This window comes from Ammospiza caudacuta, chromosome 8, assembly GCF_027887145.1.
Source record: "Ammospiza caudacuta isolate bAmmCau1 chromosome 8, bAmmCau1.pri, whole genome shotgun sequence".
NCBI classification, from domain to species: Eukaryota; Metazoa; Chordata; class Aves; order Passeriformes; family Passerellidae; genus Ammospiza; species Ammospiza caudacuta.
In genome coordinates this window covers 13,275,132-13,299,939 of record NC_080600.1, presented here as the reverse complement: position 1 = coordinate 13,299,939, position 24,808 = coordinate 13,275,132, and the positions used below count along the sequence as shown (strand labels likewise).

The 24,808-nt window shown below is 38.3% G+C and overlaps 1 protein-coding gene across 3 annotated transcripts in view; it reads right to left on the bottom strand.

Moving 5' to 3' along the window:
• The window catches only part of GULP1 (GULP PTB domain containing engulfment adaptor 1), a 165,067-nt gene that overhangs the window by 14,712 nt on the left and 125,547 nt on the right, over positions 1-24,808 (bottom strand). For 2 of the 3 annotated variants that reach the window (XM_058809193.1, XM_058809192.1), the window contains 6 exons: positions 16,905-17,003; positions 14,628-14,765; positions 13,185-13,301; positions 12,711-12,803; positions 3,380-3,604; positions 457-595 (listed from right to left, as the gene is read on the bottom strand). In XM_058809193.1, the coding sequence (XP_058665176.1) occupies positions 457-595; positions 3,380-3,604; positions 12,711-12,803; positions 13,185-13,301; positions 14,628-14,765; positions 16,905-17,003 (811 nt within the window). The remainder of the gene's footprint in view (positions 1-456; positions 596-3,379; positions 3,605-12,710; positions 12,804-13,184; positions 13,302-14,627; positions 14,766-16,904; positions 17,004-24,808) is intronic. The other variant, XM_058809194.1, reaches the window with a different exon arrangement.

Genomic DNA, 24,808 nt, shown 5'->3' with positions numbered 1-24,808 from the left:
AAAAGCAGTGTTGAAAACAGCATTCCAAGTCCCCTTGAGGAGTTTCTTCAGCTCTCCCTTGAGCAACACCATCACCATACTTACTCCACCTGCTGCCTTCCCCAGAAATGCAGGCTCTAGGTGCTAGAACCGTGGCTTGACAAGGAAAGAACTAACAGGAAGTTAAAGTATTCCTTGAAGTACAGAAAAGAGACTGCAAAAGAAAAGCCAAGTTAAAATCCCCAACCCAACTCATTCCAAGTGTATATGTCACAGTTTCACAGTAAGTTTGTTTATAATGCAACTTGGCAGCAACATCAAGGACTTTGGGAGGATGGTATAAAGATGAAACGGCATTAGTGAACGTGATTTACAAAAACTGCATTTGGCTTTTCACGCAAAACGTACGTAAACTTTAAAGATGCTTTATAAAAAAAATAATGTAAGCAAAAGTAGGTCAGTTGTTACAAAACTTACTGATCTCTGTAGATCTACTGGGTACTGGAGGAGGCTGTGTGCCATTGCGAGTAGGTGTTGATGACTGAGGGGATATGGGAGAAAAGGGAACCATATCAAAGATGTCAGTGGAGGGTGATTTAGGTGTCACACTGCCTGCCTACAATAAGGACAATAAATATTAGGGCAATGTTTCACATGAAAAAGATCACAATACTGAATTCTTCAGCATGCAGATAAGAGTCACATTTTGAAAAGTTAAAAACAACCACCAGCATGCAAACCCCAGCTCCTGACACCAAGCAAATGGCATTTGCAGTACAGACTCTGACACATGCTAACACTCCCCAGTACAAAAGCAGCATTGCAATTTTTCCATTTTCAGTTGAAAATGTATCCCAGTTACACCTGACAAAGCTGTGACAAGCAGCTCTCTTGCAGACATATGAGCACAGACACCTTCACAAGACCCACTCGAGGTAATATGGCAACAACAACGTGCTCTGCTCTGGAGAGCAGAGAACCAAGTTCAAAGACACAATCCCAGTATTTTTTGGTTTACTAATTCTTCTTTAGATGATCTCTTATTTGGCAGCTTAGAGAAACTAGTTTGATCAAAGCTTTAAATGTGTTTTCCCACAAGTAATTATCTAAACGTGATATGCTGAATATTAACACCCAAAATAAACCTGTTGTCCTTGAAGGTAAAACTGAAGAGATTTTATTCAAAACGCACAGGAATTTAGAAGGGTTAAAAAAAAATACTGGGCAAGCAAGAAACCCCAAACCCACCAATTACTACAGTTCTACAGCCATATTTGGGTTTGAATGGTTCATTCCTCCTGCCACCAGCCCACTACTTCAGGGCACAAGTGAGGCACAGTCAAGTTAAAATATACTGAACACTGAGGACAGAGGATGGAATAGATTAAAACTGAGACTGATAAGCTGAAGGCAAAACTAGTTTGCATGTTCATGTTATTGCTGAGACAATACAGAAACCCCCCACACCCTGTGTATTAGAAAGGCCAGCCAGGCACAGCAAAAGCCTGCAGCTTTGAAACAAGATTCAGTTTGCACAAACTATCCACGCAGAAATGTTGAAGCACAAGTTAAATTAGTCACATGGATCCTTTAATTCAGAATACACAAATATGATAACCTGGCAAGCAGGTTGGTACTGCTTGTCCATGAGAGTCACATGGTTGGATTCTTATTTTGGAATGCTGCTTTCCTCAGTGCCTGTGCTGCAGACTTGCAGTTGCCCTGAGACAACTCACAGATCCCTAAGCCAAGTCTACAGGTGGCCCTGAACCACACTATATCTCTCTCTGGAGGTTCTCTGCAGTGGCTGCTGAGAGGGAATAGTGATCCACAGACTTCCTCTGAATGCACTGTTAAAAGAGGAAAAAAACCCCAGGGCTCCCAAGTCCTACATCTCCTATTTCTCAGAACTTCTGTGATTCATATTTTAAATTCGGATTATTTTTTTAAAATTGGATTGAGATCTGTAACTATTCAATATCTAAAACAACCGGAGGTATTTCTTCACTTTTCTTGCTATACAGAAGCATAGCAAGAAAAAAAAAAAATCTACATTTAACATACTGCTTTCATTTGCCTTAAAAAAAAAAAAATCTCTCAGTCACTGCTATTCCCAATTGTGACCATAGGTGAATCAACCTCATAAAAGAACCAGCGTTCAAGATTTTAACACATCCAGAACTCTTACTATCCTCAACTTGAATTACTATTGGCATTTCAAAGATCATGTACTGTGAAAAGATTTCAGTGCAGAGTTCAGACACCACAGGCTCCTGTTGGTGTCCATGGACCTTGCACTAACCCCGCAGAGAACCAGGATAATCCAGGTCTGGCAGATGGCTGGATGTCATCTGCTCCCACTCCAAGCAGGGCAATGGATGTGATGGACCCAAAATAAACACAATAAAGAAGCAAAGCCCTTCCTTCATCCAAAATTGCTCTGATTATAGACCGGCTTTTGTCAGCATCAGGAAGGTGGGATCAGGTTTAGGGCATAAATAAATGCTTATATCAGCCTCCATTTCCATCAACACCCATGGGCAACCCTAGAATGACTTGGAGATCATATGTGCTAATGGAGAACCTTATTTTATGGCTACCTAGAAGACAGATAAACAGCACTTACATTTAGTTATAAATGTGCTCTTCAGGCAAAAAAAGAAAACCCAAATTTTAGACTCATTTCCCATTTACATTCAATGTTGTTGAAGTCACTTACTGGTCATTTTGATTCTACTGATATGGTTTAATTAAAACTGTAAGTGAATTAAGAAATGTGTATTTTGAATACATATGAGCACAAGAAGCATTTTTATTTAGTGAACACATGCAGAAAGCCAGGATGGTCGCTAAATAAAGCAAATATTACTTGCACATGGAAGAAAAGTTGAGAGTATAAGCACATTAATATGAAAAAGGAGGCAATATGCCCATTTCATATTTGAGAATAATTTTCAACCTTCATTTTGCACAGTTTTTATAAAGTATTCTAAAAGTTATTTAATGGGTCATTGCTTTTCTATTAATTCCTGGGGGGAAGAAGCCCTTGCAGATGGACCTCTAGAATTGTTTTGAATTGCTATTCTTCATATAAAAAAACTTTAATAAAAGATTGACGGATAACAGAGATCATTAATTAATGGATTAATTTAAACATGTTGTAAAAGTAAGAATTTATGTTTTGAGGATGGAAAGAAAAAGCTCTGTAGAAATAAAAGTAATTCTTCACAAATTCCATATTTTAAGAGTACCCCTACAGAATCTAAGATTCATCCTCCCTATCCTTTAGCCACTGTACAAAATGCACATTTTTAATACAAGTTAATACACAACAGAGAACGAAAGAAAGCCAAAAATAAAGAAAACTAAAACTGAACAAGCTTTTGCACAGCAAGATTACACGAGGTCTTGGGCAGCTGTATTCACTGGCAGGCTTTGGAAGACCACTTTTTGAAGGTGGTGGTATTAACAATCCAGGTGGTAGTCTAGAGTCAGGAGAACTCCTAGGAGTAAGCGTAATGGAAGAGATATCTAAACAAGGAGGTGAATCCTCATTGTTACACCAGAAAAAAGTAGAGGGTCTTTGAAACATATGTTCATCATTATCACACTTTATGTGCAGCAGCTGAAAAGGAATCACAGAAAGAGAAAACACTCTGAGGAACAGAACGTGGTAATGTCAGGGAAAGAAGAATAAAAGAAACACATTTCATACTTCAAAAAAAGTTTGTCAGCAACTTGTTGTTCAGTGCTATAGTTACAAGATACAGAACTTGACAATATTTCAACAAAATATAAGGAAATGCCACGTTAAGAGGTAATTCAATACCAGTTGGAACAAAGACAGCTTGATCCTTGATCATCACCAAATAAAATGAAGTCAGACATCTTTCCAATAGTGTGTGTGCGTGAGATGGTAAGAAATGTCTAAATCCAACAAGGTATCAGCAGTCTCTCACATCTGCACTTGTAAATTAGCAGTAGGCACAAGTCTGGGGAGAAGAGTTACTGTGCTGGTTAATGCACAGGTCAGACTTTTCTCTAACTGATTGAGGAAAAATCTACCATTTATATCCCACCAGTGCTGAAAGAGCAGCTCATTACTGAACTAAAATCTTCAGAGGACAGATTAATATTTGGATCTTAACAGGAGGGATTGCACACTCGTGCAGAAAGTTCTTCTTGGCCACAGCCAGAAGTTCCACATGGAGAAGGCAGGAATGGCACCTGGGCTGGAGGTGTCCTAAACCCTAAAACTTAAACCCTAAGTTGGGTATCTTTGGGGGTCTTAAACCCTAAACCCAGTCCTGCTTAAACCCCTATGGCTGGCCCAGGCTGAGGCAGTGGCAGATGAGAGCAGAAAGAATTCTGAAGCTTGCTTTTGCTCCCCTTGTAGTGTTACACAATGGATATGTCATGATTATTTCATCAGAAATTTGCATAACTCAATAGAGCAGGATTCAATTATTTTAAACTATTTTTTTCAATGTTATGTAGAAAACAAAACATTTCACATCCTTTTAAAATGAGTCTCAGCTTCTTTCTTTACAGATTAACCTGGTTAATGGTACACGTGGCTAAACGTAGTAACAATGCCCTACTTGAGAATATCAAAACAACCTACAAAATTCCCTACTCAAAACATGCAATTCAGCATTAAATAATAAAAAAAAAATTTTCATCCCAACTTCAAAAATTTCTATGCTGGAATTGTGAAATGGAGGGTTTGGAATGGTAATCAACTAAAAGAAATACAAAACCCTACAGGAGAGAATTCTGATTATTATTTCAAGTGTATCACCAGACTACAGGTTGCAGTGCTACTGTGCATTACTGCCATGGAATCCTTGCTGCTGTACATAACTATGGGAAAAAACTCCAGCCCTCAGAATAATAAATGCTCAAAAAGATTAAACACAGTGTAAATAAGAAAGCCAAATACTCTCCTGAAATGCAAAACAGCCAAGAATAAGAATTTTTCACAAGAAGGCCTGGATGTCACATGAAAAATCATACAGAAAGCAGCAAAATGCACAAAGGACACCAAGCAGCAAAGCCATGAGGGTGATGAAACACATATCAAATCCAGACAATGGAAAAATTCAATACAAAACCAGAATATACAGCTCAGGTGTCATCCAAGCCCTGAACTTGAACAGGCACAGGTCTCATAGTGACACTTAGGACACCACACACCCTATGGGGTGGCGAGCTTCCTACAGCCTTTTGGGAATGAAGCAGCTCAGGACATGGATTTTCCCTGGGAATTTTGAGAGCAGCACAGAACCCATCAGGTGCTGGGAGGGCTGCTCTGTGTCTCATGCCAGAGCCCAGAAGGATCTGCAAGGCTGATGGGCTGTCTGCTCACAGCCTCTGGAGCCAAGCAGCCCACAGACACCACAGGGGCAGCAGGGAAGTGTATTCGACTATGGAACACAGGGAATGCCACAAGATGCACAAAGTGCAGGAGGAGAAAGGCAGAGACCCTTATTCTAAAGAATACAACCTGAGAAGGGCGTAGCTCCTGAAAATTAAAACACTTACACCAAAATATAAAGGAAGAAAATATAGTTAAAATAATTAAATTGTCATTTTATACATCAAGTATGTTTTGCCTGAGGTTGCCACTCCGACCTGTAGTAATGGTGGGATGGATACAACATGTTCCAATTTGGGCCTCATTCCATTAACATAAGAAAACAACAAGAAATTATACTTCATGAAATTATCATACAAGTTCAGAGGACTTTGTCTCTTTTATGGCTAGATATAACTAAGTGCCAGCAAAGGATTTATTTCTGACTCATTCTGCTGAGAAGGGTGCTGAAGATGAGCTCTTGTGCTGCACCATATCAGAAAATGTAACATGATTGAGGTTTTATTAACTGGAAAATCACTTCAAAATGGTTTCTTTTTACAAGGTGTCTCTAGACACTGATTGCAATTTCTGTGTCACAGCCACATAGCAATCACTTAAGTGGGAATTAGAAAAAAAATAGGAAATGGTTTTTGTTCCTTTGGACATTCAAATTAGTAATATAGAACCACCACAGCAGGAAACTGCAGCAATATTCCAGGGAACGGTGAGCGGCCTTGAATGGAAAATTATGCATTTAGTCAAGAACCTGCTCATTTCCGGAGATTTGGGACTACTAAGAACACTCACTAATCCATAACTTGCTAATTCATTAAATACTGTACAAACATTAGCAGTTCCATTAATTAACTGCTAAATCTTCAGTTAATTTAGTACTTTTTCAGTGACATGAAATATGCCATAGGGAATTTCAAATCCATTTTCTTTAACATTATAAATGCAGCAGAATTTTATACCCTCACGAAGAACTGCTCAAACATCTGAACACAGAGTATTATAAATCTAAACAAGCTGAAGAAAGGCAAAAAAACCATGTGCATTTTCCCACTTGGCAATCTTGGTGGAACAGGAATCAAGTGATATGCATAAACACATTCCAAAATGGTTTTTGAAATCTGCATACTGTTCCAACATCTATCTTGGGGTTTTCCCGTGAGTGTGGTAAAGCTTTCCAATGAGGGTCACAACAAAACCTTGGAGAAAGGTTAATCAATCAGTGTCTTTAATGCTCTGCTTAAAACTCAAAGGGTTTTGCACCACCTCCATGTAGGAGTACGTATTCCACACTGCTGCTTCGGCAATATTTATAGCGCATGGAAGAACACTGATCCTTTTGGGGCTGCTTCTCCCAACATTCTTCTCCTCCTGCTGCCCTCCAGTTCTGCCTCCCCCATGTTTCAGTGCTCTCTGGCAGCTTTGGGCAGCACTGGCAATGGGAACGGCAGCAAGTAAGACATGATGTGAGCCCACTGTGCCAGGGCTGTGCTGAGCTCTGGAGGCTGCAGCTACACAGCAGCAGCATCCAAAGCCTCCCGGGGACACAAACTGCAGCAGGGTCCCCACAGGCAAACAACAGGATGAGAAGCCAATGGTCCTCACATAATCAAGACCAAATGCAAAAAAGATCAGTGATTAAAGCATTGCCAAGCCACTGCAACAGATGAGAAGTAAACAACAGATACACAAGTCACAGAAACTTGAGCAGTGTGTGCAAAGGAGTGAGACAAAGGAAACGTTCCATGCCAACATTTCCCATGGCACATGGAAGCACAGATCAAGAGGCAAACTAAGCAAACTCTTAGTTTGGGATTGCATGTCCTCGACAGAGCCACTCAGGACACCAAAAAAAAGTGATAGTTCCTGTTGCATAACACTTCTGCATTGGCAAACACACTCATCTGAGGGACTAACTTCTCAAAGTTCTAGGAGGACTGCTCAAAACCATTGACCCAAATGCCAAAAACATGATCACTAAGCAGTTTATTATTTACTGAATGTGCTGAGCAAATGTAAATCTAATTAGCTACAATGTCCTGAGAGAAAAAGAGTGAAGATTGATAATTTGATGTTCAACTTTCACAGCATTTTTCATGCAAAAGTATTTCATTATACAATCCAGTTTTCCCTCTTTCATTTCCAGCTATGATCTCATTGCCTTAATGGCTTCTTTTATAGGTTCAGAAAGAAATTTTATTTTTCCCATAGAGTTTATGAACTGACAAAAAACCACCTAAATTAGATTGATGTTGATTTGGCCATATGGCTAGACTTAGAGCAGCTACAGAAAAATTTTCCTAGTGATACTAATAAGCAAGCAAGGAGAGAATTCTGATGGCAATTGTATCCCTGAAAAGCAGAACTCAATTGCTGTCAATGCTTTTCATCCATTTACACACTGCAAAAATACAAGGGGTAGGTAATTGCATTATTCACGCACATATTTTGCACCCATTTCACTCTGTCACTATTATTTTAAAATATGTCCTCCAATAAACCCTTAGTTGGCCTGCAAAAAACCTGCAATACATGCAAGAATCATCCAAAAGGGAGTTTTAGACTGAATTTCCCTTTGTACATCCAAATCAAGTCTTTAACTTGCACTGCTTATAAACTGGACAGAAAAAAGTCATCCCTAATTTTTTTCATTATTACTACTTTCAGTTTTTATATGCAAGTGGGATTTCTTCTGTTTTTCTGGGGTTTTTTGGGTTTTTTGGTTTTAATAGAGCAACTGAGGACTCACAATAAACTCCCTAATACTCCAATTCTATTATTACTTAAAACATATTTAATTAAAACAATTAGTAACATATATTTCAGCTGGAAAGATGTTCTCTCTTATGAAATTATCAACTCAAAATAGTTTTGATTATGTGGTTAAAATGAAGCCTTAAGCTTACAATGCACTGCTTGCATTTCCTTCTCTTAGTTAGATCATGCATGGATTTTTGGATAGGTCATTAATTTGTACACATTTTGATGTGAAAGATCAGCAAATTAAGGTGTTGTAATATTATGTTTTGCAAAAGAAAGTGTTTAACACTATTACCCAAGAATTCCATATGTGAGCACAGGAATTTTAGAGATGCAAATCTATCAGCAAAGCCACACATTGCAGTCTAGCCTGGCATATCAAATTTCATCAATAGTTTGTGAAACTACAGACAAAATGTTTTAAAAACCTTTTGGAAGTAGAAGAGGATCTGAATTTCAAGTTTGGATAGTATTACATTTGATCCTGAGCAAATGGTTTTATTTCATATTTAGCTACAAACCTATTTTCAGTGACAAGGAAGTTAGAAAAGTTTATTTCAAATGACAGCCTGGATGTATCTGTTTAGAACTGAAGCATGTTGAAACAATTTTTTTTTAAATGTGCAGTGAACCAGATACTTAAACCATACACGTATTAAGTTATGCATGCACAGTTTAAAGATGCTCTGACATTCTATTTTCTTTTGATACTGAAGTGAAAACAGGAAATGTAATCTGGTTCTGCTCGTGGGAAAACGATCTGTGAGTCAGAAGACCAAGCTGTCAAAAAGACCAGAATTGGCTTGCTTTTTTTAAAAAAAGAAACCAAATAAAACCCAAGCCACACAAATCAAGGGTCAGTGATAGAATACAAAAAAACCTGCTGCACTTCAAATTTCCTGAAGTGTTTTCTCCCTTCATTTCATTAAAAGCTAACAGGAAGACTAATGTGTCTAGAACGATGAATCAGTGCACCTCAGAAGCAGGAATAAAGAAATGATAGACTGGCACTGCATGCAAATGGCACCATGGCTTCCCAGTGACTGCCAGGTGGGACAGGCATCCTCTCCTGGATCAGTACCTTGCCATAGAAAGCATGACAGGGACATCACGTGCTGGCTGTCACAGCACTGTGTCATACTATAGGTGCAATAAACTCCAGAAGCCCCAAAGTCTCCTCTGCTGGGGATGGAAATCACCCTCCTGATGACTGCCAGCCTGACCCTGTGCCTGCTGAGACCCCCTGGCTTTGCTAGGATGGGCGCTGGGGGAGCAGAGGACACAGCCCAGAGGGATGTCCATGTTTCTGTTGCCCTGTTTGTGCCCTGCCAGCACAGCCCCTGCAGCACCCCCTGCTCTGGGAAGGGGATCCTTGCTCCATCCCATTGTTTGTAGGGCTGCTGTGGCCAGGCACTGGCCAGCAAGGGCTCAGCCACCACCCTGTGGGACAGGGGAGCCACTGGAGCACAGGTGCAAACGTTGGGAGAGAAAAACAGCATGCAGACAGCCAGACACAAAAAGGAAAGCACAAGCTGTGACAATCCAAGGTACTGTTCAAGCACAAACAGAAGCAACTTTTAACCATCCCTATCTGGCTTCTGAAACTGAACATTTCTTTACAAACTGCTGTGATGCCACTTAAAGGCATGTGTTCTTTTATCACATAAAGTATCAAGGATCAAGGCTTAAATTTTCCTTTGACCACTGAACAATCCCTTCCCCTAGACCTCAGCATGCAGAAGAGCTGGACTGCCAGATAAGGAGCATCAGCCGTACAAGATGAAAAAAATATAAATAAATCAAAATGCTTATTATGGCTAAGAAAAGCTTCAGAAAGCTGTTGTATGGCACTGGCATCACTGCATGATTCAACGGTGTGATATGAAAAATGCAAGAAAACTTAAAACTTACAGTTTAATAAATCTGTTCTAAATCTCAAGGACAATTATCATACTTTCACAGCATGCAATACCAAGAATATCTGCATGGAAGAAAGCTTCCCCCATCCACTCAAAAGTGCTTAGAAAGGGGCTCAAATAAGGTATTATTCCCCACATTGGATATTCAGCTTCATTAAAGCTATTTAATTTCAGAAAATACTATCAGCAGATCTGAAAAGTTTACTCTGACAACATAATCACAATATAGATCTGTTAGTTTAATTTTGAAGACAGAGCAGCAGCAGTACACAGATATTTTTAGTTTAAATTCAGAAAAGGTCCATAATTATTTAGTTTAAAACTAATCTTTTTTCATTACAGAAATCATGTGGAAATAGGGGGAAAGAAATTTTTACACCACTTCTTTTTTCTGATAAGAATTGAGACTGTGCAGAATCATACTTGGAATTATAGTTGATTTGAATGAAAAGCAAAAAAAATTAATTGCAAACTACAACAGGCAATCAATTGTCTTATGAATTGTTTGTAATTTTGTTCCTTCATACATATTTGTTGCTCACAAAGTAAAAAAGGAGATAGGTGTCATCACATTCACTGCTATTCCAGGCACATTGATTGATAATCCTTTTAACAGACTCAAATTGTCGTGAAAATATTTTAGAACTTATATAAAATATAATGATTTTATCTTTAATAAATAAAATATAATAAAAGATATTAATTTTATTCATTAATTTGTATAAATGTAATATTTTTATCTTTTTCTCTGCACTGAAGTCACTTGACAACCTCACCAGCCCATTCCTTCATTCATTCTCAGCCTAAGGGTTGCACTGCCATGGAGTTCCTCCTACACCAGCACACTGAGAGCTCTGATTCACCATCTCCACAAGATCTGTTTAAAAGGACCTGCTGAAAGCTGCCTCTTGGTGAGTGCCAAAGGCTGTGAACCTGGAGTTGGGTAAGACCTTTTCCTAAAAATGAGCTTGGCTTTGGTTGGTTGGTGTTGTTTCATTTTAATTTTTGGCTGTTGAGGACCATGCTCAGGGAAGGTCCAGCATCTCCAGGAGTACAGAGAGTTCCAACCCTCATCCATTTATAGAAACATTTCATGTCAGAATGGATGCAGATGTTGAACAGGCTCTCAGGTGGCTTTTACTGCAGTTTTAAACATTTGTGACAGGAAATGTTTGGTGGTTTCATTTCAAAGGTGAAGGAGTAAATAAAGCAATAAAATAAAAGTGCAAATTAATAGCCAACAGTGATTATTGAAATGAATTAATTATATCAATAATTTCTATAGTTTTGTTGCAGCACAAGTGCTATTTAAAAATATGCCTATTCAACTGTACCAATAGTAATTAAGAATAAAACACCTTCCAGGGAGAGAGTTTACAAGTGGCCATCAAATTAACAAATTTACATCTTAACTCTTTAATATGGAATGCAACACCATTGTCGTAAAAGACACCAAAACTCACAAACTACTGGATATTTTTGGGGCACTATTATTAATTTTCTTTCATTTTTTTGCTTAATGAAACGACAAAGTTCTTTAACTTAAATGAAAGAAAATGTGTTTAAGAGCCTATTTATTTGCATTCAAATATACATTTAGTTATTATATTCATAAATAAAAACAAACTGCCATCTCAATTGAGGAAAATAAAAGATGAAAGAATTGACTAACTTGATATTAAATTTAGCATTAAAATTGATTACCTATCACTGAATGCTTCATAAGTGAGAAGACATTCATAATTTAAAATGTTCACTGTGGTGGCTAAACAGTATTTATAATTTATGGTGCTTTCTCCTCTAAGTAGATTTCAGTAAAATGAAATGTCAGTCCCTCATGGGAACCAGCATCTCATCAACATAAAGAGTGTACAGACACTGCTGAGAAACTGTCAGCACCACTGCAAACATGCTTTTACACTGCCCACATCTTTGAACATCCATTTAAGGGGAAATGGTGAACATTCAAGGCAGGAACAAGGCAGTCCAAAATGCACAGCTGAAAAGCAGTTCCTCCTGTAAGATTTTGTCACACCTACATTAAGAAATTGGATTTATTTTGACAGCTGCCTGAAGTTGTACAGATGGAGCACTCTTGTGAGAAGAGGGGAGTCATGAGGACCAGTCTGCAGTGCAACCTGCATTGTTGGAGGCCCTGCCTAGGTGTCAGGAAGTGCCAGCCAGCCATTTAAACAAGCTTCTGTCCCGATCACCCACAGGAACTGCAGAGCAGTTGGGATTCCCAGCAAGGAGCCCACCCTTGCTTCCCTTTCCTGACCACCCAGCATTAGCTCCCAAGACCTAAGGACTCCTCGGCAGGCAGGCTGTCACCACAGGTGACCATGTGCTTGTGACAAAGGTGTGAGGAGCTCCCAAGCAGATCCTTTCAGTGCAGAGTTTTTCACCCTCAGCTGGCACATTCAGCTCTCTACTCGAGTGAGCATTTACTGTCCTCAGGCAGCAACAAATAGGTATGGAAGAGGCACAGCTGCACAGACTGCAATTTGCACTTCTGCTGGCTCGTCCCTCTGTCACTGTTAGTGACACTGCCCTTCAGCAGATGTGCTACTTGATCACTGCATGCCAATGGAAATCTCTGGGAACAGCAGGGATGTTCAGAATGATCAAGTGATTATAAATACAGAGTGACCCCAGACACAAGAGTTATGTCAGGTACTTACTGGAGACGCGTGCACTTGTGTTATTCTTAACTGGTTTTCCAAATCTTGAACTTTATTTTTCAGTTCTGCATTTTCAGTTTCTAATTCTTGAATCTACAAAGCAAGTGGTTATTCAACAGCTATTGAGATAGTCATGGATTTCAACAACAGCATCCACTGAACGTAAGTTTTATCAGAGATCTGGTGATTTAGAATCAAGCTTTAACTCTTTATCTGACTACAAAACATTTTCAGTATCCTCCATATTTCAAACTTTGTTTTTCACATCCTTGGAGGGCAGCAAAATATGAAATATTTTTTTAACAGATTTTTTTTTCAGTCTTTGTTTTTACCTTCACAATCTGAGAATAATGCTGGAAATTATGCTTCCATAAAAAGCAGCAGCATGTACTTTTATTTCTTAGAAAGAACTAATACAACTACAGCAGCATGTACTTTTATCTCTTAGAGAGAACAAAAAAGTTCAGAACTTACTCTTTTCTGTAAACCTGCAATTTGTTTCCTTGTTTCAACATCTTTTCCTCCGGATTCCAGAAATTTCCTGTAAGCTAAGTCAAATGCTTGACCAATTGTTAAAGTTATCTCTTCTGCCTTTACATAAAACATAAGACTGAAATTAGTAAATTAGGAATAATTGCTGGAGCTCCTTTCATTTCAGAATATCACAAAATAATTTATACCATGCATCATATCCAAAGGCTTTGCCCCATCCAACACGAAGCCAACGCTACAAAGGAGCATCACAAGCACCCTTCAGCAAAATACCTTGGCAAAATGCTATGAAAGCATTTTGAACGTAAAAATATGTAAAATGAATGTAAAAATACTTTGGATAAGAAAGGAGATTTAGCAGTATAAATTATGTCCTCAATTTCCATAAAAATGGACACCATACTGCACAATGGCTTTTCCTGATGATTTCTGAAGCATTTACAGCCTGTTCAATCATGAAATTAAGTCTTTTAGATTTAATGAAATAATGTTTTCATGCCAATGGATATTTTGACCCCTATTGATTTTAAATCTGGATTTCAACACTTACTTTTGTGAATACTATAAAAGCTCACTCAGGATACTGCAGACAAGTATTTAACTGCCCAATCATTTCCAACTACAAATATCTGAAAAAATAATCCAGATATTGCATTTGTAGGTGCAAAGTATAATAATTTACTAGTTCTATGCTGATTCATATCCTTTGTTATGATGTGTTTATACAGTCAGTGCCGAATATGTCTGTCAAAAATGATGGGGGTAAAGTAAGCCCACAGGAAGATGCTGAAGGACACCAAGGTTTCAGAAGCAAGTGACTCCAAAGCAGGACCAATAAAAGGTGAACCCATGGATACACTATTTGCTCAGAACTTTAGCAGAGAAAGTAAATAGACTCTCAGACACCAGAGAATGTCAGTTCTTGGTGCAATGACTTGTCTGGGAGTGCTTTGTGTTGTTAAACTTGAGAAATGTGGCAGTGAAAGGGGTGGATAAAGAAGGGAGAACCTTGCTGTGATAAAATAATAAAAAACCCCAAAAAACGAACAACACAAAAACCTCAACGCTAAAACCAGAGACTGACACATCAGCAGAAAAGCATGCAAGGGTATCTCAGCCCCAGAGCTGCAGTAATCTTTGCAAACAGCTGTGCAAACATCTCAAGCCTGGTGGGATGGAGCCTGTTCTCCGAGAGTATTGCAGATGCTTCCCCCAGGATGTTGAGCTGGGCAGTAAGAGAAATTATCCCAGAAAACCACCTCAGATCACTGAAGAAAGGGACTCTTCCTTAATTTAATGCATCTAAGTTGCGAGACACCATAGTGGCATGAAAAGCTGTGTCCCAGGTAAAAGGCAGGCAGTCTCCTGTTGACCATTCCCCCCTCACTCCAAGGCAGAGCCCTGCAGTGCCCCCCGTGTACTTACACACTTCTCACTGTCAAACACATAGCACAGGTGCTTATTGGATTCTGAGTCTTTGCAGATGAAAGTGAATATTCTCTTGTCAGTTTTGTCATCAGCACAAAAGGATATCCTGTGGAGCTGACAGTTGTGCTGGACCTCCTGCAAACAGACAGGATGGCAATTTTAAAGAAATTCCAGCACTCACTAAGGATAAAGATGCACAAAGGAAAGATCTGGATTTCCTCATAAGAGCAGGCAAGCTGCAGTAATGGTTTTGAATGCCTCTTATTGCACATGAGAGTGCCCAAAAATGGACTTAATGCATAACAGAAGTTAGCAAACTCATCTAAAAACTGCTCCTAATTTTACTGAATGTAAACAGGAAGTTTATTTGGACAGCATTTATCTGGAAGTGTTTATTTGGACAGTAATTTCTGTTCTAGAAAATTGATTTTGCTGTTGCTTTGCATACCTCTGCAATTTATTTAGGGCCTGATTATGTAAAATCATCTGTTCTTTTTCCAGGTGCACAAGATCTTTAGATTTCCTCATCTCCCAAGATTTGTTAAAATGGATTTACTGAAATGAGTCTTTTGCTGCATTAAATACAGAAAACAAATAAAATGACTTTGCTAACCGAGTAAAGAGAAAAAAATCTGACACGCAAATATTTGTTTATTTGAGGTGCCACATAAGCAGCTTTTAAGCATTATTATTTGTATATTTTTGCTACTGTACCTAATTTTCCATTAAAAACCAATTTCCAGTCATTTAAAAAGTTGCAATGGCCCTGCTGTTCAGTTGCAAGAGCTTGACAAGATTGAAATAAATAATCTCAGCTAGTTTTTTTGTTGTTTTTCTTCAACAAGTCTCTTCTTGGTATTTTATTTTATTTGGCTTATTACATGGGAAAGCAGTACTTGCTTTAAAGGAAAATATGTCTTTTAGATGTGAACTACTGTCTATTAAAAAATGTGCAGCACTGGGGTTCCCAGCTTGCTGTAGGCTCAAACAAGGCCATGCCCTCTTTGCAGACACCCACATAGCCAAAAAATGCACCCTATGGGCAACCTTTTCCCCTTGCCCCAAGTGAGTTCATCTTCTCAGTCTTTACAGCTGTTCTGAATATTCAATTTCTGCCATGTCCCAAACCCCTGTCCTGTAGCTCTTTAGCACACTAAAATAACAAGAAGCGCTTTCCCCAGCACTATGATATTTACAGATTCGTATAATTATTTTATATCATTTAAGGACAGAATCACTTTTCTATAATCCTTTTTTTTGAGTGCTAAGTATAGAATCAGGTCCTGATGAGCTGTGCTCCTGTTCCTACTGCCATTAATAGTCACTGTCTGACTAAAACCCAATATTCCAACTGAAGTGCTTTGTTTGAAAAACACACTGCAAAAAAGACTTCAATTAGTGCTGATAACATGAAATTGAATTTCCTAAAGCATTTGTAAACTGTGCAAAAAAGAAGGAAAACTCAATTGAAATTTACATGGAGCTACGAGAAACAAAGTGGGGGAGATAAAAAGACTGCTCACAGTTGATTACTACTTGAGTTGTAATAACAACATTGCTAAGAGATCAGAATGTTCCTACTCCCCCAGGAACATATCCCACAGATTTCTGCTAATCTCTGCAGGAGGCCTAAGATCTTTTGGCATTTCAAACTGTTATTTTAAAACAGTTTTTGCCACGATTTGGGGTTTTCCTTATGCCCTACTGCACAGGGAAGATGTAAAAACTCCAATTAAAGTTGGCATGGATATTTCTTATTCACTCTGCTTGTGTGTGAGCTGTTGAGTTCTGGTTGTGTGAAGAGTCTGAAGCAAAAATTAGCTGCCAACTTTGAAGTACAGCTACCATTTGCAAAAAGGCACTGCCACTGCCTGAATGCAGCAATTACTCCACAATTAAGAAGCAGGAACAAAAGAATCTTCCAAATTCAATATTCAACATATATATGGAAGGCTTTTTATCATATGCAGAGTTAAAAATTATTTAGGTCATTGTTTTCATCCTCTCCAAAGTTTAAAAGTTCTGCTGTTAAAGGATTAAAAAAAAATTGAATGCCACATCAGCTACAGTGTGCTTTCAGGACTATCATGTACCTTCCTGGGAAGATGTCACCCAGGTATTGCAACAAAACATGGTATTTTAAAAGATTTTTTCCGTCAACAAAATGGCTTTTGTTATAATACTTTAAAAACTACAAAACAATGAAAACCTTAAAATCAGTGAAAGAAATATTTACTAGTTTAGCATGAAAAAATCCCCATGTAACTTTCCTACCTTTGTTTTTGGATCTAGAATTTTTACACCATAGATTGAGATTTGTAACTCAACTTTGGGTGTCTTTTGGCCTTCAGATTTCTTGATATGTCTTGCAAACTGCAACACAAAAAGCACAACAGCAATCACATTAACATAAAGTTTGTTTGTTTTTATTAATTCTCATTTTCTCTCAACTCCCTCCACCTGAAGTTGTTTCCTTCCTTCTTCAATAAGCTTCCCATAAACAACACCAACTATTCCAAGAGTCTCAGTTGAGCACAGAGCAGTGTTTCTAACTGCACAATACAGAATGTTCCTAAAACTCAGGAAGAAGCATTTCAAAGTTACTTAGCATGTTCCCCTGAAACTTCTATCTGTTTTTATGCAGTTAAATGAAGGTTTTGCGTACTTCAAATACTCATCACTCCCACACTTGTGCATAAAGGAGTATCTGGAAGTACCCCACAAGATATTCCAACAGTTGTTTTAAATGGGGTCAGTTTGAAAGCACTACAGTTGCCAACACCTAAGAAGTACTTGATTTGTTTTATTCTCAGAATTTATCTGCCTGAAGCCCACTAGATGGTGGCTAGGCAGCATTTTATATGACTGGGTTAGGTAATAATTCCTAGCCAATACACTTTCCATCCTTACCTGTCACTCTTTCTCTCGTGAACACTGCCTATAAAATCAGCACAGTATCTCAAATTTGTCCCTGCATGACAGTTCAGAAGTGCCCTAAATTTGGGTATGTGATTGCTCCATATTTTTCTCTGTTGCCAGAGTAAAATGTTGCCCTTTTACTCCCAAGTCTTTGACAGCCTGGAATGGCATTTTCAAATGCATAAATAAGATGGAGATCCACTAAAGGCCAGAAGGTGGAGTCTCTGCTTCAGAGCTCGATGTTTGAACACAATTACCCTCAACATTCCCATTCCAGAATAAGCTGGGTGTGTAATCCCCACCAGTACAAATGCTCTGTGTCAGAAGCCAGTTTGGACAATGGCTTTCAGTGCCATCAAGATTTCAGGGTGCCACCAAGGGTGCTGTCTTGTGAGGTGCTCAGCTGTAGCCAACTGACACCTCTCCCATGAATCCCTACAATCTCTGATTACAATTATTTCTTTATTTAAGTGATAGTTCAGGGTTTGGATTTTTGCTTTGATCTTTTCCCATCCAGTACTTGCAAAACCTTCCCATCACACAAGTGCTTTACACGACATGACTGTTAACCTCTTATTTCATTTTGCTAACAGGCAGCCTCATTCATGACAAATTATTAACTAGTTTGCAGAACCACCCCAAAAGCACAAAATGAACCCGTTTTTCCCTTCTTCCCTATTTTATTCATCATTATGAAGGCATACTTATTGAACTTTTGACAGCTAAACATTAATTTATAATTGATCCCATCCACTTCACACAGTAACAGGACTTACCCAGACACTTCATTACTGATTAATGCACCCCAATGGTTGATAAGTATCACACACTTGGTAAAACAAACAGCACCCTCTCACCTCAAAAACCCCAAACAACCCTCCCCCATCCAAACTACTCTGTGTCATTCTCAAAACCAACTCTTAAATATAAATACCTATTTTGCATTTTAACATCTAGAAATGCTACAGTCACTGGCGAAGTATTTTATAAAATATAAATTATTTTATATTTCATACAGGAGGACTTGTGAAAAACAATTAGTTGAGAGTCAAGAAAATATAATTTCTAGCTCTTGAGAATATAAGTTGAATATAAGTTCTTTCTTCTTGAATATAAGTGCTAGTTCATGATGCCTCTTTAGCATCATGGATATGCCTCTTGCAACACATCCTTTTCCCATCTGCGAATTTAGCTTCAAGCCCAAGTCTTGCTACATACACTTTTAATACACATTAATCCCTCTATTTATTAAGATACCATTCCATATGCATATTTTAATTTTTAAAAATCAGTTTTATAGAAAATAGAATTAAAAACCATAACTGCTGGTTTACAGCATTTTGTCCAACGACATTTGTTGACTTTAAAGAACAATTAAAATTCACTACAGAGATAAAACATTTTATTTAATAAAAATCACTCACTAAACCACACAAAATCTGTCCTAAATTTTATACTGCAAATTTAGCCTTTAGTCTGTGCTTAAAGAGGAAAAAGATAGGGCAACTACTGCTTTATTAGCATAGATTTTTTTTTCCAAGATTAATATAAAGCCTAAAGTGTCTTTAGATAATTTTCAGACCATGGATTTATACCTCAGCTGCACCCACCAGCTTTCCTCTCTGCGTTGTAATTTCCTGATGTCCCCTCAGTGGGTGGGACCTGGAGCACATGTGTGATCCCTTTTCTCAGTACTCTGCACTTTGCCAGGTTAAACGGAATGACTACAAAATCCAAAGATCACCCAGACAGTTTGGACATCTCAATTCCAATGCACTCGATGGTGCCAAGGAAGACACCCATGGAACAGACAACTCTGGGGCACAACTCATCCTGAAACAGCCTGGAACTGCAGGAAATCCTGACCTTTTGGAAATGTCTCTTTGCCAAGAAGCCATGCATGAGAATTTCTGTGCAGCAGTAAAGAGAAAGCACAAACACTATTTGATTTTACTGCATTAAACTCATGGTATATATTGAAAATGATGATGGAATGCTTGATTTTCCAACAGCAGTCAGAGTCTCAAACAACAGCTACAACATGAAAAAGTTGTAGTTTTTACAGAAAAGAAGTTTTAAAGACAAAGGTTTTAAAGTAAGTGATGTGAATAGCTTGCACAAGTTTTAGAACAGCTGGCCAAAGCTTGCTCCAAGTAGTCAAGAAGACTTACAACACTGAGGAAGTTCCAGAAGGCAGTTCTGTGCAAATTCCAAAAAAAAGGGTGAACAAACTGACCCTACCACGTCTCCACTCTCAAAAAGCAGAAATACAGTTCAATAACTAGATAAGTCAAGTAAGATTAAATTAGTGATGATCAATATTTTTCAAAAAATGAAGCTTGTCCAAGTAGAGAAAGCATCTGCATTTTTATGCCACTTATGTTTAAGAAAGTGAAGCAACAGAAAGTATGAGTTTAGTTACATTAGTCTCCAGATGTAGTTATAAACAGGAAATTGTCATTGGGAAGATATGTTTCTAATGTATTCCAGCAGGGTTTATTTCTTAAGCATGACATTATTGAACAATGACCAGGAGGAAAAAAAAAAAAAGAAGCTGATAAAATCTGCAAGGAGAGAAAATGAGGGGAAAAAAAGGGGAGAAAACAAACTAGTGATTTGAAATCTAAAATTGCTACAGAGGAAGCTTGCAGACCACAAGGGCTGATGAAGGGGCAAACAACAGAGAGAAGCCTCGTCAACCAGAACAGCACAGGCTGGTATCCCAACAGAGCCCCTTGTTTTCTTACAAGTAACCCTGCAAACCCTACACATGGCAACAAACTGTGGTTCTTGGGAAACTACCCTGTGAGGATGAAGAATGAAGTCTTGATAACATAATAGGACTTCCACTAAGTGAGGACTTTCTCATGAAACCAAAACTGGGAAGGTGTTTCAAAGACATCCTTAAGATGACACGAATGGCTGCACTGCATCAGCTGCTTGTGAGAAAACACTCAAATGTTACCTGCTGAGGGTTTCAAATGCAGAAGGACGTCAACACAAGGGAGAAAAATTCACAGGCTATTTAGCAAAGTTAGCAGAGGGCTGGAAAACCCACTTTAAGACATTCCACAAAATCAAAACCAGGCCAATGGTGAAAGAAACCAAGCACCAAAGAACCACCTCCATGCAGACATTGAGACAAATTGAGCTTTTCAATCAAAGGTTTACTGGGTGCAGTGAACACACAAAGATTAATTCAGAAAATCTGTGGCAGTTCCTTTCTTGGTATTTTTCCTGCCCACTGTCCTGTGCAATAACAGACAGCACACAGATACTGATCAGCAATTCCTTTTATAGCTGACATTCTCCAGAGTGCCACATTCAGTCACCTCCCAGACTTGTGCAGGGTCTGACCAGCCAATCCCATCACTGAGTCAGGTATCAGGAATTTTCTCTAATTTATTTCTAGTCTTTCCTTCTACCTAAGGAGGACCCCAAGGGACCTCTGGACCTGGGAGATGTACAAGCATTATATTTTCCTATCAGCACACATTTGAAACCAAATAATATTTGTATCTCACACAGTAACAAGATTATTTAAGAGGGTAAAAATCTGCAGCCTCCCACTGGCATAAAAATGGAAAACTATATAAAATTATAGTGAATCACGGTATGGCTTAGGACAAGACACGATGGGCCAAATTCTTAAACTGTTAGTTTATACATATAATGCTCTCAGGCATGAACTCCAAGTTTGGTCCAGCTCAGTGGGCTGGGCTAGTTTATGTTCAACTGCTTCAGAATTAAGATGATATTTTCATGGCATTTTTAGGGAAAGGAACAGATACAAATAAACCTACTTTCTACAGTTTAACTTAGCTTTAAAAATAAAATAAATGAAAAAACATCCATATTTTTTGTAATTTATCACAGCAGCATGGGAAAACGCATACTCCAAGTGTGTTATTAAAATTAAATTTGATGTGTCTAGGTATCAAATCTTATCAAACCACAACCAACAAAAATGCCATGAGGAAAAAGAAAATCATGTTTCAAGACAGCCAGGAATCGGAGTTAAAGAATTAATTGTTAAGACTAATTACCTCTATAGATCTATAAACTGATTTAAGCCATGCAATCAAAACTATGTGCGTCTCTTTAATATTTACACCTCCAGCACAATTCAAGATAAAATTAAAAATAGTTGAGACATCAAAAGAGAGATGTTCCTGTGATTTAGGTACTAATGTTCATCCCAGCAAAGAGATGTTAAACTCCTTCATTTCATGCAGGTGACCAGTGACAAATCAGACATTGCACTTCACACCTAAAAAGAGCCCTGGCTTAGGGCAGGGTCATTGGATAAGGTGGGATAACTTTGTAACCTGTCTTTGAGAAAATGCTTCGCATCCTTTTTTCTCATTACAACATTCATTGTAAGGAAACATGTCTGAAAAAAACCCAACAGGCCCCATTTTTTTTTTCCAGTGCCTTCATGTCATCTGATTGGTCATGTAATGGTCCAAACTCTCATGGGCATTTGATGTGGGCATAATGAAATTATAGCCTCTGTAAAAGAGCTGTCAAGAGGAGGAAAAGGGTGAAAAGGCCACTGACATGCAAAATTCAATCTCTCAATAATCATCTTTGCAGGGAAAAAGCCATCCAGAAGTGTATGTCTATGGAATAGGTTGTATTTTATTTTCCAGACACACACTGGACTGAGAGGAAGACTATATCCATTATCCACAGTGTAGGACACAATACAGTGCAGTCTTTTTTCCATCTCTCACTTCCTGACAGAATTTCTGTGTTTTGTTTTATTTGGAGGTGGGCTACTTTGTTGCTGTTTTGAGATATTTTGGTCATTTTGTCTGGTGGCATGGAGTTTTGGGGGTTTGTTGCAGTTTTTTTTTGTGGTGGGTCTTTGGTTTTTTTTCCTGTTGGGTTAGTTTTGGTTGATTTTTTTCTTATGTGGTGGGGGGCAGGGTTTAATTTTAGTTTTTCTGAGAGGCAGGGTAAGCAGGTATTCTCTTATTCTTATTCTCATCTGACTTGCTTTGGTCTTCAGGATGTCCTTGACTGGTCCTGAACCACAAACTGTGCTTTCTGCAGTAGTTCAAAGAGAGCAGTCATGGCTGGAAGGCTTGGCTGCAAGTCTCTTTATCCCAATATTAGAACACTCTCTGTACTCCACCCTCCTCCTCTGTCCTTTTAACAACAAATTAAAATGAGCTTTAACATGGGAGGGAGCTCAGAACAAGATCCACAGATGGTCCTTGAAGGGCAGCAACAGGACAGCATCTCTGCATGAGTGGAAGTGTGTGAACCAGCACTCTTCACTCTGTGTATCCTTAGAGGTCAAGGACATGATGAAAAATATTTCAAGTGGTTTCAAAGTGATTCATTCTATTTGCATGTTGTCTGGTCATCTCCACTTACAGAATAAAAGTGGAAGAACAAAAGGATAATGAATTGAAAGCTGGGGAAGCAAACAGCCTTAAATTTGGCCCTCACAAAATATCCCTTGGAAGACTGTAGAAGAAACAGCCCAAAACTCAGGTGTTTATTCTGGTTTCTCCTTAACACCCCTCCATGCAGCTTTCTTACCACTGCTCTGGTTATGCTGCCCCTTCCATCTGTCCTGCTGCTCTTCCACCCTGTTTCCACCTCTGGCAACTCTTCTTACACTTTATAAGAAGGCTCAAATTCATTCTTACAGTCTGACTGAGAAGTTACAAACTTCATTAATCAAGGAAAGTAATAATTTCAATTAATAAAATGAAGTGTGATTTGACAACACGTAGACATTTGAGAACCATAGGCATGTTTGGATCCAGCATCTGGGCGCCATGTGCTTAAGCTTTTGTTTCAGTTTGACTAGAAAACTTGAAGGAAAACATGTTTTGTAATAAACTATGATATTTTATCTTACAAATAAATAAACAAACACATTGTAAAACATTAGTGTTCAAGTTTCTTCTCTCTCCTGCAGTACAGCTCCAAGCTCAAGGGGAAATCCCACCTAGATAAAGCCACTGGAGAATCCTCTGGTAAAATTAAACATAGTTGCTTGAAAAACAACTACCTTCTAATTGCAACCATCCCAGAAAAATTGTCAAGAAAACATAAAAGTTGTATTTGGGATAAAAGTAGAATGAAGTATCAAAAAAAAAAGTTCATCCAAGATACTTTATTTTCTGTAGAACATCAGCTCCATCTGCTGGGAAAAACCAGTTTGTAGCACGGGAGCTGCAGTTTCTGTGCTGGGCAACCCAAGTTTTTGTGCTGAGTTAAGGGCTTTTAGATGATTTAGAGAAGTACACAGTTGTATATCAAATCTTGACTCTGACATTTTGGTGACATGAGGGCTTAGAGAAAAATGCTTTCTGGTGGCTGGGTTTCATGGTCTGTATATCACTGGAGCATGTGACTTCAAAAGCTTATTAGAGTGATGCATGTCACTTGTAAAAATAGCTCTAAACACTACGAAAGTGTCAGTTGTTTTTGTGCCAGCTATTCATTTTCATTAAAAACAAATTATGATTAATAGCTTTGCAATTAAAAGCAAATCAAAATAATTTTAAAATATAAATATGCCATCAGAAGCTACATGTCTTCTAAAAACTCTCCTATCCCCAAACCACTTCATATTTCTTCAACATTTCTTTCAATATGACATTAGTTTTTCAAGCTGTTTAAATTGCTTAAAAATTTCCAATTAGCATTTTATAAAAACAAACTACAGATAGATGCTTAATGAGAAAATCCACTACCTCTAGGCTTGTCTTCAAAAACTACAGATGCACAACCAAAGTCAGTCTTCAAATGAGTATTCAATTAATTGGGGATTGTTTCAAACAAAAAATCATTTTCATTGCTCTGAAAATTCTGTTGCAAGTCCTTCCTAAAGTCATGCTTATTTACTTTGGAAGGTCTCTAATAAACTTGTGAGTATGTAAGATCACATGCAATACTTGATATCTAAGCTACAAAATTCCAGACTTGAATAAAATAATGCAATTCTAGCAGCTATTCAGATTTCTATCTCCAAGGTGGTTTATTTAGGGAATCTGTGTAGAAAATTAGAGTAAGTATCTATACACTCCAGTGACACCATAATTGCACACACCACTTTTCTGGCTTTGCCCACATGTCTGAGAGCAGTTATTTGAAATCCTTTTTGGCCTCTCTATCAGAGGAAACAATCTCCATGTGTGAAATCATAGAATGCAACCCACCCAAAGCCTCCAGAGACCACTGAGAGCCCAGGCCAGCCTGGGGTTCCACCAGTGACACAGAGACACTCAGCATTT